The sequence below is a fragment of the Chiloscyllium plagiosum genome, chromosome 2 (genome assembly GCF_004010195.1).
Source record: "Chiloscyllium plagiosum isolate BGI_BamShark_2017 chromosome 2, ASM401019v2, whole genome shotgun sequence".
Classification (NCBI taxonomy): Eukaryota; Metazoa; Chordata; class Chondrichthyes; order Orectolobiformes; family Hemiscylliidae; genus Chiloscyllium; species Chiloscyllium plagiosum.
Window position 1 is genome coordinate 144,994,759 of NC_057711.1, and position 13,585 is coordinate 145,008,343.

The following is a 13,585-nucleotide window of genomic DNA, read 5'->3' on the forward strand; positions in this document are numbered from 1 at the left end:
TTTCTTCGGGAATGGGCATTGTAGATGCTGAACCCCAAGCACCATATGATCACTCCCTTTGCAGGATCAAGAGAAGGAAGAGTTTTTTTAAATAAATTCAAGCTAATGGCAGCCTGTTGTACTCACTGAAGGTATCGCTTGAGCTCTTGTCCACTGCACCGAGACCAATGAAAACGGTGAAATGCAGCTTGGACCAAGGGTGCCATGACACTTCCCATGCTGGTTTCATCTCCACACCGGTTTCCTTGGCCATCGTGTTCCATTCCCAGGCTACGAGAGTGTCAAGAGAGCTTTGTTAGAAAAGGGAAACAGTCCTACAACATGTTTTAAAAAAAAACTGATCACATTGCTTTGTTGAAAAGGTTAAAGATGAATTAGAATGCTGACATTCCCAGTTGGCCAATGACCACTGCTGTATTCCTGTCTCTGTAAGCAATACCTTTTCCTCTGAGTCAGATGGTTGTCCATCCAGGACCCCGGCACATTATCTAGTTTGACACTTTACAATGAGCATAGCATGTGTTTTACACGATTGGAGGATATCCCTGGATTGACCAGCATTCCCGGCACTGCTGCCATCTTTAAAGGCCCGTCGTGCACACGGCCCAGCGCTGTCAGTTTGGAGCTGCCCTGCACAGTTCCTGATACTTGTTTCGGGTGTGCCAAACAGGGGGATTTCCGCATCCCACTGAACAGGCAGGGACCAGGAGTTCTTGCTGAAAGGGCAGAGGCAGGACTTCCTCTTGTTCCAGTACAAGCAGTGGAGCTAATGATGTCAAACTATGTCACATTGGTCCATGGTTTCCATTCAGATAAAGTACGCAACTATCTAGAGGAATGCCCACCACTGCAGGAGGAAGGTCAATGACCATCTCCCCTGTGCCAGTGTAAGTGCCACCATATCACTCTATCTCTGCTACGGTACTGACCTCCTACCAAGGCTCATGCTCCACCACTCTCATTAATGCCTGCAATATCTTCCTGACTTGCTCTCCTCCAGCCCAATCCCCAACATCACCAACCCTGCATGCCCTCTGAACTGCCTACTCACTCGCTTGGGACACCTCCAAACCTGCACTAACAGCAGTATCTGTGCCGCCCAATATCATCTTCAATAGTACCCACCTCTCTTTCTCATTCCAGGGGGAAAAGCAGCCATAATAGGGCAGAAAGAGTCAAGATGAATAATGCGCTCCCTTTCGTTCAGCTCTTTGCCCTATGTGTAGAGACAATCCTGACTCTGGGCCTCACCAATTTGGGCCTGGTATTAGAGGTTGCCTTTGACTTACACTGTCGGGATTGCTTGAACAAAGGCTACTTCCCTTGACTGGGCTGAGACCTGCTGCCAACTGTGACAAGATTCCTGTCCTTGTGTTTAGGTTAAACATTACAGCAAGGCAGCAGCAATATGAGACTGATATCGCTGGTGCCCCGGGGGTGGGGGTAAGTTCAAAAATACCGGTAATCTCAGAATGAGTGAGAGGTACAGCAGCAAACAAGAACCCAGAGATGCAGATCAGCCCAGTCTACAAGCTGGGTGTGCTGCAAGATGCAACATTGAAATGCTGTGCCATACATGGATGAGAAATATGCCGTAGGACTTTTTTCAGGCTGGCATGTGTCAAATGCAAATGGCTGTGTGGATGGTTCCCATGGAGGGTCCCCTAAGATACTGGTGCCGGGTTTTCAACAAGGATATCATTTGGCATAAGCAGCAAGTCCAACCAGCCAAGCATCCTGTCCTGTTCCGTGTCTACTTTGTCGCTCAGGTTTGGTAAGGAGACAACTAGATTATTAATGAGGCAAGCATGAATGTCAACAAGAACCATAACAAGCACTAATCACTATGAATTGGCAATTTCCCACTGCCCAATGTCAATCTCATCTCACTGCTTATGACAAGTGTAAAAGATGGGCAAGACGTCTCAGCATCAAGATGCGTCTGGTCAGGCTTCTCATCTGATTCTGTCACAAACCTTGCTATTGCTCACATCAATCAGACTGCTATAAGCTTCGCCCCATTTTTCAGTGTGAAAGCCAAGGCCTTCATTTCACTCATTAAAACAATTAGTAACGTATTAGATACAGCAGAGCACTGGTGGTGCATGTCAGGAAGAAAGACTTGAATCTATATAGCGCCTTTTAAGATGCCCCAAAGTGCTTCAATATCAATGAAAGTATAGACACTGTTGTAATAAGGCAGCCTAATTGTATACAGCAATGTCTCTACAATGAGAACAATGCCAAGCTGTCTAAAATCAGTTATACTAAACTCTGGTTACACTGTAACTAAAATATGTATTCTGTCTGAGCACTCCCACCTCAACTGTCACCATCCAGTATCTATCTGATGCATGGGAGAATGGGAAACTGCATTTCAAAGAGGGGAGATGACATAGTAATGAGATGTTATTATATGCTAATCAGCCCTTCGCTGCTCAGTAGCAAGAATCTCATCTCTCTCTCTCTCTCATCAACACTTGTTTGGAAAATGCAACCTTTTGCTTTGATGGAGGAATCACCACACTTGACATCTCATGTGATTCTCCCAACTTACTTGCCATTGTCAATCTCATTCATAGGCTGGGAAAAACTTGGCCATAATTCGGAAAAAGACACGTTAGGGTCCAATGTCTTTCATTTGTGCTCTTGCTCGGTGGCAATCCATGTCATGAACAGTGTACCATAAAACTGACCTTAAACAAATTCTTTACTCATTTGTTCTTCAGTCCAACACATTTGCACCAACTGATCTGGGCCCTCCACCCAAGCATCCTGAGCCTCAAGAAGAATGTGCTTCAGTTCTACCTATCTGTATTCTGCTTTGCTACACCTCAACCAGCAGTGTCTCCAAGGACCCCATAATGGTGCCTAATTTCAGCCTCATTTTATTTATTCTTCACTTCAGGAGTTAAGTTCTGGGCAGGAATGTTGCACAGAAATCCCTTTGAAATTCATTAGTCAATTATGTGCTCATTCTGTATGCTTATTAATGATTTCTTACAGCTTGATGATGTCTTTCTCAATATTGACCATCACTCCCCTCCAAACTCAGTGCCGTTGAGAAATAGCCTTCTTAATTCCAAAGTTCAAATTATTAATATAAATTGTGAACAACAGCAAATGTGGTATTATTCTTTACGGCCATTACTTTTCATGTTCTGTTATCCTGAAAACTACCATTTATTCCTGCACTATGCTTTCAAGCCAGCAGACTATTCAATCTGTTACTAACTCAGTACAGTAATTCATTATTCTTATTATGTGGCAGGTGTTTGAAGAAATTGTACTGTTTTTGTGGAGATATATACATTTTATTGTATTTTTACAAATACAATTAATAGTAAATTTCTATCTATCTATCTATCTATCTAGCTGTATACCTACACACCTACCTATCTCTTGGATACCTACGTACTTACATTCATTGCATTGCCTTTAATGGTCTTTTCTTTTACCTCTTCAAAGAAGTTAATGAAACTGATAAAGCAAAGCGTTTCTTTTTGAAAACCATGTTGCTTATTAATTATTACATTTTTCATTTTCGTATGCTTTTCTATTTTCTTCTTTAGTAGGGATTCCATTATGTCTTCTACCATGGATATGGTCTGCTTGTTCTCTCAACATATTCTGTGTCCTTAACATTTGGTATATGCCAGTTCTCTTGCACTACACCCTTCCGAACTAATTATTGAATATGTGCAATAGTGTCTCTAAACTTATTTAAAATATGCAAATACAATCTGTACAAACCAGGGATTGTATTCTCTGAGTTTGATCTTTGTGTCTCCTCTTTATTCTAAGTTTGATTATGTAATTGCTACTGTCATGTTCCCATATCTTGTTCACCTAATCTGTCTTCTTAGCAGTCATGATTTGGGGATGCCGGTGTTGGACTGGGGTGGACAAAGTTAAAAATCACACAACACCAGGTTATAGTCCAACAGGTTTAATTGGAAGCACACTAGCGTCGCTCCAAAAGCTAGTGTGCTTCCAATTAAACCTGTTGGATTATAACCTGGTGTTGTGTGATTTTTAACTGTCTTCTTAGCAAACATTGAAGCAAAGTAATTACTTAATATATTTGTGATCTCAATACTTCTGTCTGTAATTTTATCCTGTTCTCCTTATTTATTCATTTTATTTACATGTATGTATAATATTTTGCTATTCTACGTTACATTCCTTAATAATTTAATTTCATAGTTCTTCTTTGTTTTGCTGATTGCTTTTGATTTCTCTCCTAATCTCTTCATGTCTGCTGTTTGCATTATAATAGACTCTCACAAAGAACTCGCACACTGTACAGAGTGGAAGCTCCTTGCATTTCCAAAATTTAACCTTTACACATTTTGACCTGGGCTCAAAGGCACAAGGAAAGTAATGGCAGGTGCAAAAGTTTGCATCCTGTCTTCAAACAACTGGCTAAGGGACCTGTATTCTGCAGATGACGTTAGCCTGCTTACTGAAGGATTGTGCACGCTCCAAGGCTTGAGAGTAATGGCATCAAGGTTGGCCTATGCATCAAGTGGGCAAAGATAAAGGCAATGGTGATTGGACAGCAACAGGGCCACCCCAGCTGCTTCGAAGCACAACTCCAGAGAATTTGGGGTAGAGATTGACATCTACACAAGAATCACCAAAGTAGCATCAGTCTTCCAGAGACTGCACTTACGTCAACATGACTCGGTAAGCCCATTCATGTTGTGACTCTGTAAAGCCATTGTAATACCAATAACAATCCATGCCAGCAATTCATGGAACAGACGGCAAACGTATCACCCAAGTTGTGCATCTTTCACCAGTGTTGGCTACATGAGATCCTGCGGTATCTCTTGGTGAGACAAAATCACCAAGAAGAGAGGTGAGCAGAGGCACACACAGGACACTGGGACAGAAAATTGATTAAGACTGGCATTACATGTATTTAATCTCCCAGACATATATAAAAGCCAGAGTGACAATTGAATGGATGGCAACAGACAACTAAAGGAGACAAGGCAGCCAAAGAAGAACTGGTGAAGTATATTTCCGGAGGATCATCACAGCAGAACAGTATGTAGTCTGAAATGAAAGAGATTGTGATGGTTCAGGATTATTGGTGGAATCTTGCTACCCAATGTCGTGAGCAGTTCCCAACTATGCACACTAATAATCTTTCGGAAAGCAACTTAAATTGGAAGTGAACAAGACTAAATATTTATTTAAGTATCATTATGTTCATGAAGCAGCTGCAGGAAGCGTGGGTAAATATGTTTTTTAAAGTTGTATACATAAGGTTAAATTGCCTAGAGTTCATGAGGTGTACATTGAAAATTTGCATAAAGGAGAGATAAAGAAGTTGTACTTTGCATCTTTCACAACCTCAGGGTATCTAAACGTTTTGAAAGTGTAGTCACTGTTTGAATGTAAGAAATGCAGCAGCTAAATTAGCACTACAAAATCCCATAAACAACAGTGAAATGAATCATTAGATAGCGTGCTTTTAGATGTTGGTTGGAGATAAGTGTTGGCCAGGACACCAGAGGAACACTTCTCCTCCCTCTCCAATCTTCCATGCCTACCTGAGAGGACAGCTAGGCTTCAGTATAACATCCCAACTGAAAGATGATACCTCTGGCAGGGTTGTAGCGCTTCCAAACTGCACTTGGAGCACTGGCCTTTTTCCTCACTGAGTATACGCTGTAGGTTAACTCCCCAGTAAAGCTGCTCCACAGGTTTTGGGCTGATTCTTCTTACATTTTTTTGGCTAAGTCCACATTGTGTTAAGTGTTTTTTGGTGGATTATCACAAGGCATAGCAAGTTCTCTCGCCATATTTTATGAAACTCACCCTCATAAATGACCCAGCCTGCAGCCATCACGCCCTCATGTCTGATTCTGGTGTAACCTTACCATGCACCACTCGCAAACCAAATCTCCACTCACCAGATAACCACAGAAAGATCTATGTATCCCTGACATTCTCGAGCAGGCTGCTGTGCGCTGTTATTCTGAAATTGTCCCGCTGACTGACAGACAGCATCAAAAGATGGTGGAGAAGGGGAAGATGACACCATGATCCTCCAACAGGGAGCAGAATGTCCTTTTGGAAGGTGTGGTGCAAAGGAGTCTTTTTCCAGGAAAACCAGCAGAAAAGGCCACACCACCAGTCTCATCACCTGGCTGTGTAGGAATAGCCAGCACAGCCACAAAAAGGTCAATGACCGCATCTGCTTTGCCAGACAAAGTGCCACACCTTTCTCTCAGCTATCACACAGTCACTGTATCTCTGCTATTGTACCCATGCCTCTCTCACACACACACACACACTCTCTCTCTCTCCCCATCAGAATACCACACCATCTTTCACCCACCTGCATTAATGCTAACAGCCCCTGCATACCCACTTGCATCTCACTCAAGTCCCCCCTTTGTCTCAATACAGGAGAAGACAACCCATTGCAGGGCAGAGCGAGACGTTTCAATGGGACAGTACCTAACATGTGGTTCCTCACCCCCTATAAGGTGAGAATTCTGGCTCTCACAAGCAAAGACTGGGACCACGCCTGAGGAGGGGCGGGGCAGAAGAAGCCCTCACCCACCACCTAATGCCCACTCTTTACTCCACTGTGACTGACACAGAAGAATTAAGGAAGAGTTGGATAGAGCTCTCAAGGATAGTGGAATCAAGGGTTATGGAGATAAGGCAGGAACAGGATACTGATTGAGGATGATCAGCCATGATCATAGTGAATGGTGGTGCAGGCTCGAAGGGCAGAATGGCCTACTCCTGCACCTATTGTCTATTGTCTATTAATCCCTCTGTCAGTGGTGTTCTTTGCAAGCCACTTCTAAGCATTGAACATCATGCCTTCTCTCCCAACTGGGTCTTGCAGATACAGCCAGCCATCATGACCTCTGCAGAGAAAGGCCTGCCCCTTAAGCACTGTCCTGGAACTCAAATGACAAGAGTACAGAGGCCTCAGAGGAAGCATTGGCGAGACTGCCTCCTGCACCCCACCTCCCCAGCCCAGATACTGACAGACAGCTCAGTAGGCACATTAGGCCTCATGAGTGTGGGAACACAAGCTGGGAAGACCCTCACTGTAACAGCTAGAAAGCTGGCTGGGGAAGAAACAGCCCAGGCTGCTGGCACTCTGAATACTGCCCCGGGTAGCAGGTACCTACTCGGCCCCAGGCAGGAGAAAATGTTATCAGGGCTTGGCGACCAGGCATGTACTCTAGATACCATTGCTCACAAACAGGCAGGGCGGTGCCAGGTGGCACCCAGGTAGATGAGGAGGTCCCTCAGAATTCTCCACTCAGGATACTCCAGAGGTGACCGGTCCTTCCACCTTCATCCCACCCCACCCCTTGGAGGTTCAAGTCAAGGAGGATCAACTTGCAGCTGCTATTTGAGGGCCACCCAGACTCAAGCTCCCCTGGGGGTGGCAGGGTCACCCAACCAAGCCTCCAATGCGAACGGGCTCCATTCCATACAGATTCCCAAAACCCCAGTGACAGAACTAACATGTTGGGCAGATAAATGTGCGCTTGAAAAAAAATTGACAGAAATGAGAATGAACATTTTACTAACTGAGATCCATTTGACTCATGTGATAGATCCTATAGCACCATTCAAAGCAGAGCGTGGCATTCTTATAGTGCCACCCCTCAATCTTTGCTTGTGAGAGCCAGAATTCTCTCCTTGTAGGGGGCGAGGAACCAAAGGTTAGGCACTACCCCAACAATACATCTGTCTCTGTCCTGCCAAGGCTGTCTTTTCCTACACTGAGAAAAAAGGGGGACCTGAGTGAGGTGCAAGTGGTTATGCAGGCGGTGTTAGTACTGGTCCAGGTGGGCAAATGATGGCGAGGTATCCTGGTGGCTGTGTGTGTGTGTGTGTGTGTGGCCTGGTCATTGACCTTTTTGTGGCTCTGACGGCTATTCCTATGCAGCCAGGTTAGCTGAATATTCTGTCTTGTACTGTTTGTGGACTGCTCTGAGCAAACTGGCTGATTTATGTCTATGCACAATAACCAGACCCCACTTCAAATATGATCATTACAGAATTATACAGCATGAATGAGGCCAATTTGGTCCACTCTACTGTGCCAACACTTTGGAAAAGCAATCCAATTAGTTTTCATCTCATTTCATTTCATTGGTCTCATCCACTCTTTTCCCATTGCCTTGCAATCTATTGGTTGTAACATGCTTCGAATGGCCTGAAGAAATGTTTGATTATTTACAAATGCAAAATCTTGATTTCTATTTTCCATATTAAGGTGGTGAGTCCTGGAAGTGCAATTAAAGAGGGTCTGCTAACGGAATTGCCTTTCTAGTTATCTACAGCACTATCAGTGTCAGTGACAGAGAGGAGGTCAGCATTCCAGAACAAACAGAAGCAGCAGAAAAGGAACAGGTAATAGTGGTCGACATATGCAGCCCCATTTAGCTTGAAGCCTATATACCCTCAGTGAACTGATGTTGATCAACTGTGTAGGTGACAATGAATTCCAAAGCACTGGGATTTTTTTATGCAATTGTTCAGAACTTACACATGACCAGTCTCATGAGCAACTACAAACGCTGAAGAGAAGCCATCCTCATGGTTTAGAGTACAACTGCGAACTGGGTGGCACATTCCAGTCACTGGAGCGTACCCTGCAGAAGGTCAGAAAGACAATGAAAACCAACAAGTTAATAACACACAACAAAACTGACAGGATAGATGAGTCCACGTAAATTGAAAATCTAGTTTGACTTTTTCTCTAAATGTCTAGGTAATGTTACCAGCGTTTGTCTTCATTACTACGATGCCGATATAATCCGTAGCATATCTGTAACTCCACAGAGCAAATGTAATCACACAGAGGGTGGTGGTGGAGGGTTGTTTTCAGACTAGAGGCCTGTGACCACTGGAGTGGCACAAGGATCGGTGCTGGGTCCACTACTTTTTGTCATTTATATAAATGATTTGGATGTGAGCGTAAGCGGAATAGTTAGTAAGTTTGCAGATAACATCAAATTGGAGGTGTAGTGGACAGCGAAGAAGGTTACCTCAGATTACAACAGGATCTTGATCAGATGGGCCACTAGGCTGAAGAGTGACAGGTAGAGTTTAATTTAGATAAATTTGAGGTGCTGCATTTTGGAAAAGCAAATCTTAGCAGGACTTATACACTTAATGGTAAGGTCCTAGGGAATGTTGCTGAACAAAGAGACTTTGGAGTGCGGGTTCATAGTTCCTTGAAAGTAAAGTCGTAGGTAGATAGGATAGTAAAGACGGCGCTTGGTGTACTTTCCTTTATTGGTCAGAGTATTGAGTACAGGAGGTGGGAGGTCACGTTGCGGCTGTACAGGACATTGGTTAGGCCACTGTTGGAATATTGTGTGCAATTCTGGTCTCCTTCCTATCAGAAGGATGTTGTGAAACTTGAAAGGGTTCAGAAAAGATTTACAGGATGTTGCCAGGGTTGGAGGATTTGAGCTACAGGGAGAGGCTGAACAGGCTGGGACTGTTTTCCCTGGACCATCAGAGGCTGAAGGGTGACCTTATAGAGGTTTATAAAATCATGAGGGGCATGGATAGGGTAAGTAGACAAAGTCTCTTCCCTGGGGTGGGGGAATCCAGAACTAAAGGGCGTAGGTTTTACAGTGAGAGGGGAAAAATATAAAAGAGATCTAAGAGACAACTTTTTCACGATGAGGGTAGTACATATATGGAATGAGTTGTCAGAGGAAGTGATGGAGGTGCATACAATTGCAACATTTAAAAAGCATCTGGATGGGTGTATGAATAAGAAGGGTTTGGAGGGATATGGGCTGGATGCTGGCAAGTGGGACTAGATTAGGTTTGGATATAGAACATAGAATATAGAACATGGAACAGTACAGCGCAGTACAGGCCCTTCGGCCTTCGATGTTGTGCTGACCTGTGGAACCAATCTGAAGCCCATCTGTCCTACACTATTCCATTCTCATCCATATGTCTATTCAATGACCATTTGAATGCCCTTAAAGTTGGCGAGTCTACTCCTATTGCAGGCAGGCCGTGCCGTGCCGTGCCCCTACAACCTTCTGAGTAAAGAAATTACACCTTTGACATCTGTCCTGTATATATCACCCCTCAATTTAAAGCTATGTCCCCTTGTGCTAGCCATCACCATCTGAGGAAAAAAGGCTCTCATTGTCCACCCTATCTAACCCTCTCATTATGTTATATGTTTCAATTAAATCGCCTCTCAACCTTCTTCTCTCTAACAAAAACATCCTCAACTCCCTCAGCCTTTCCCCGTAAGACCTTCCCTCCATACCAGGCAACATCCTAGTAAATCTCCTCTGAACCCTTTCCAAAGCTTCCACATCCTTTCTAATAATGCGGTGACCAGAACTGTACGCAATACTCCAAGTGCGGCCACACCAAAGTTTTGTACAGCCACAGCATGATCTCATGGTACCAAAACTCAATCCCTCTATCAATATAAGGTAACACACTGTATGCCTTCTTAACAATCCTATCAACCTGGGTGGCAACTTTCAAGGATCTATGTAGCTGGACACTGAGATCTCTCTGCTTATCCACACTACCAAGAATCTTACCATTAGCTCACCTCACACTTTTACGCATTAAATTCTATTTGCCACCTCTCAGCCCAGCTCTGCAGCTTATTTATGTCTCTCTGTAACCTACAACATCCTTCGTCACTATCCACAACTCTACTGACCTTAGTGTCATCTGCAAATTTACTAACACATCCTTCCATGCCTTCATCCAGGTCTTTTATATAAATGACAAACAACGGTGGACCTAAAACAGATTCTTACGGTACCCCACTAGTAATTGAACTCCAGGATGAATATTTCCCATCAACCATCACCCTCTGTCTTCTTTCAGCTAGCCAATTTCCGATCCAATCAGCTAAATCACCCTCAATTCCATGCCTCTGTATTTTGTGCAATACCCTACCATGGGGAAACTTATCAAACAACTTACTGAAATCCATATACATCACGTCAACCGCCTAACCCTCATCCACCCTCAACTCAATAAGGTTTGGGAGATACGATCTACCCTTCACCAAACCAACTATCCCTAATCAACTTAAGATTATAAATCCTAACTCTTATAACCCTTTCCAACACTTTATCCACAACCAAAGAAAGGCTCACAGGTCTATAATTTCCAGGGTTGTCTCTACTTTCCTTCTTGAACAAGGGAACAACATTTGCTATCCTCCAGTCTTCTGGTAGTATTCCTGTAGACAATGAATATCTGGTTGGCATGGACGAATGAATTGAAGGGTCTGTTTCCATGCTGTACATCTCTATGACTCTATGACACCAATTCAAAATTCTGGAACTGAATATCTGACAGACCATTGCAGAACCTTCACTGCACAGAATGCAGTGGTTTGATAAGAAGACTAACCATCAATTTCTTAAAATCAACAAGCACTGCCCAGGTCCTACAAATCAGTCAATAAAATTGTTGAAATAAAACCAAAAAGTTATAGAAATACTTAGCCTCTGTGGAGAGAAATAAAGTTAACATTCAGATGAAGGGTCATCGAGCTGAACCCTCAATGCCATTTGCCTCCACAGTTGCTGCTTGCCGGCTGAACATTTTCTGTTTGTTTTTCAGGTTTCCAGCATCTGCAGCATTTGTATTTTTTTTAAAAACCTGCAGGTTTTTCTCTATCTGCATAGAGTCAGTGAAATCCCGAGTTCACCTCCAAGTCTCACCCCATAATCTCTATCCACATGCAATGTTTACCATCCAAGAGTTGCACTTTCTCCTCCCTGCCCTCTTCCCCAGTACCCATGATATGTTTAGTCTATTGTCAACACCTATGACCTTTCCCTTTCTCCTGTTGGGGCTGGATTTAGTGGAAGGGACAAAGATTTCGGCTGTCAGCTGGAGACATGGCAGGAGCCATGAGCTATCTCTTTTTGGACAGGTCACCAAACCGTGGGGCACTCAGGCACTTGATAGGCCAGAGGCTGGGCAATCGATGACTCGGAGAGCAAAGGTGAGTTCCTACATCAGCAAAGGGCAGTTACTCTTCTCTTGCTCAGCAGCACCACTGGGCAGGCAGTGGCTGCTGTAGGTATGACACCCACTTGGATCAAGGAGGAGGGTCAGATAAATGACGAGAGCATGCCACGGTGTTCAGGGCGAGAGCGAGGGGAGTTTGCATCAAAGCCTGGGTCGGGGTTTCATCAGGACCCCCAAACCCTCACAACCTTTCCAATGCCATGTCCCTCAGATAGGCTCTGCCATTGAATGAGGTACATCCACTCCTCTGAGGAACCCATTAGCAAACATATTAAGATTTGCTTGTAGTGTGTTGCCAACATGCTCACTGCATTGATAGCAACAACCCAACCCCCAGTCACTTCTAAGCTAATAACAGTGGCAGTGGGGGGACGTTCTTAAGTGAGCATGCATTGCCAGTTCAAAGCCTTAATAAGATGGATGGGTGAGATGGCTGTCCACCGGTCTTCCTACCTCAGACATGATCGGGAAGAAGGTTTCCTCCCACCATCAACTAATCTGAGTGCCCACTGTAGATCTAATTTACCATGACCAGGGAATTTAATTCTATTAAATTCTATTCATAATAACTGCTCACTTTGGGAAGGTATGACTTTCAGTATGGGAGCAAAGCTGCAGGCAGCAGTCAGGCCGGCTGAACAGGTTTGGAGGCAGCCATAAAGGCTGACAGTTACTGAGGTGGACTGTTTAAAACCTTGGTGCTGAGGGATATCAACCCAATCAAAATCTATAAAAAAAGAAAACTCCCTCATCCTCATCCTTGGTGCATGTTCACTTTCATTCCACATTCCACATGTCACGGCCATCCCACATCACTATGTGGACCTTCCACCCACCTACCCTAGTCTGCCATAATTTTCAAAGGAAGCTATTCCCCCTACCCACCACTGGCCTCATCTTTCCAAGCTAGAACTTCCATACCATTCACCCACTATATGGAACCAATTAACGCTATAGTCAGAAGAGGATGTGTTAAAAATGTGTTACCAAAAGGCTGTCATTCATTCATCAATTTCCATTTTCTTAAAAAAAACTACTAAAATCCAATTAAAGGGATGATTGGCCAGATTTTTTAAAGTATCGTGGGAGAAATTGTAAGTACTTGAACTCTCTTTGTTTTGTGTAAATAAACACTGTATCATTTACAGAATAAATCAGACAGCTGGAACTGTAAGACCGTGTTTTCCTTCTGTCAGAGTTATTTGAACAATTATACGGTCATCTGAGTTCTCAATGAAGACTGGTAAATGTGAAGCATAGCTTGGCATGAAGGGTATGCGTAAGATTTCTGAGTTTTTCACCTGGTTCTCTCATCCAAACTAAGATCATGACACCAATAAGATGCTGTATCCTTTGAAACATATCACTTTGCTATGTACATTATGGAGGCCTATCCCCTGAATAGAGCAGGCCAATTCATAACACATTCTTGATGGTTATGAGGTTCATAATCCAGTAGAGCTCACACTTTTAAATGGCACTGGTGAATATCAGAGACTTGTAATACCAATCCCCAGTATCACATGCTAAGAGTTATCCCAAA

General features: G+C 43.7%; 1 protein-coding gene across 3 annotated transcripts in view; it reads right to left on the reverse strand.

Annotated features, from left to right (window-relative positions):
• Window positions 1-13,585, reverse strand: part of LOC122564950 (A disintegrin and metalloproteinase with thrombospondin motifs 3-like) — a 258,075-nt gene that overhangs the window by 55,059 nt on the left and 189,431 nt on the right. For all 3 annotated transcript variants that reach the window (XR_006316046.1, XM_043720492.1, XM_043720502.1), the window contains 2 exons: window positions 8,543-8,648; window positions 127-270 (listed from right to left, as the gene is read on the reverse strand). Coding sequence is in view for 2 of the 3 variants with exons in the window: in XM_043720492.1 (XP_043576427.1) it covers window positions 127-270; window positions 8,543-8,648 (250 nt within the window). In the remaining variant the exon portion in view is untranslated. The remainder of the gene's footprint in view (window positions 1-126; window positions 271-8,542; window positions 8,649-13,585) is intronic.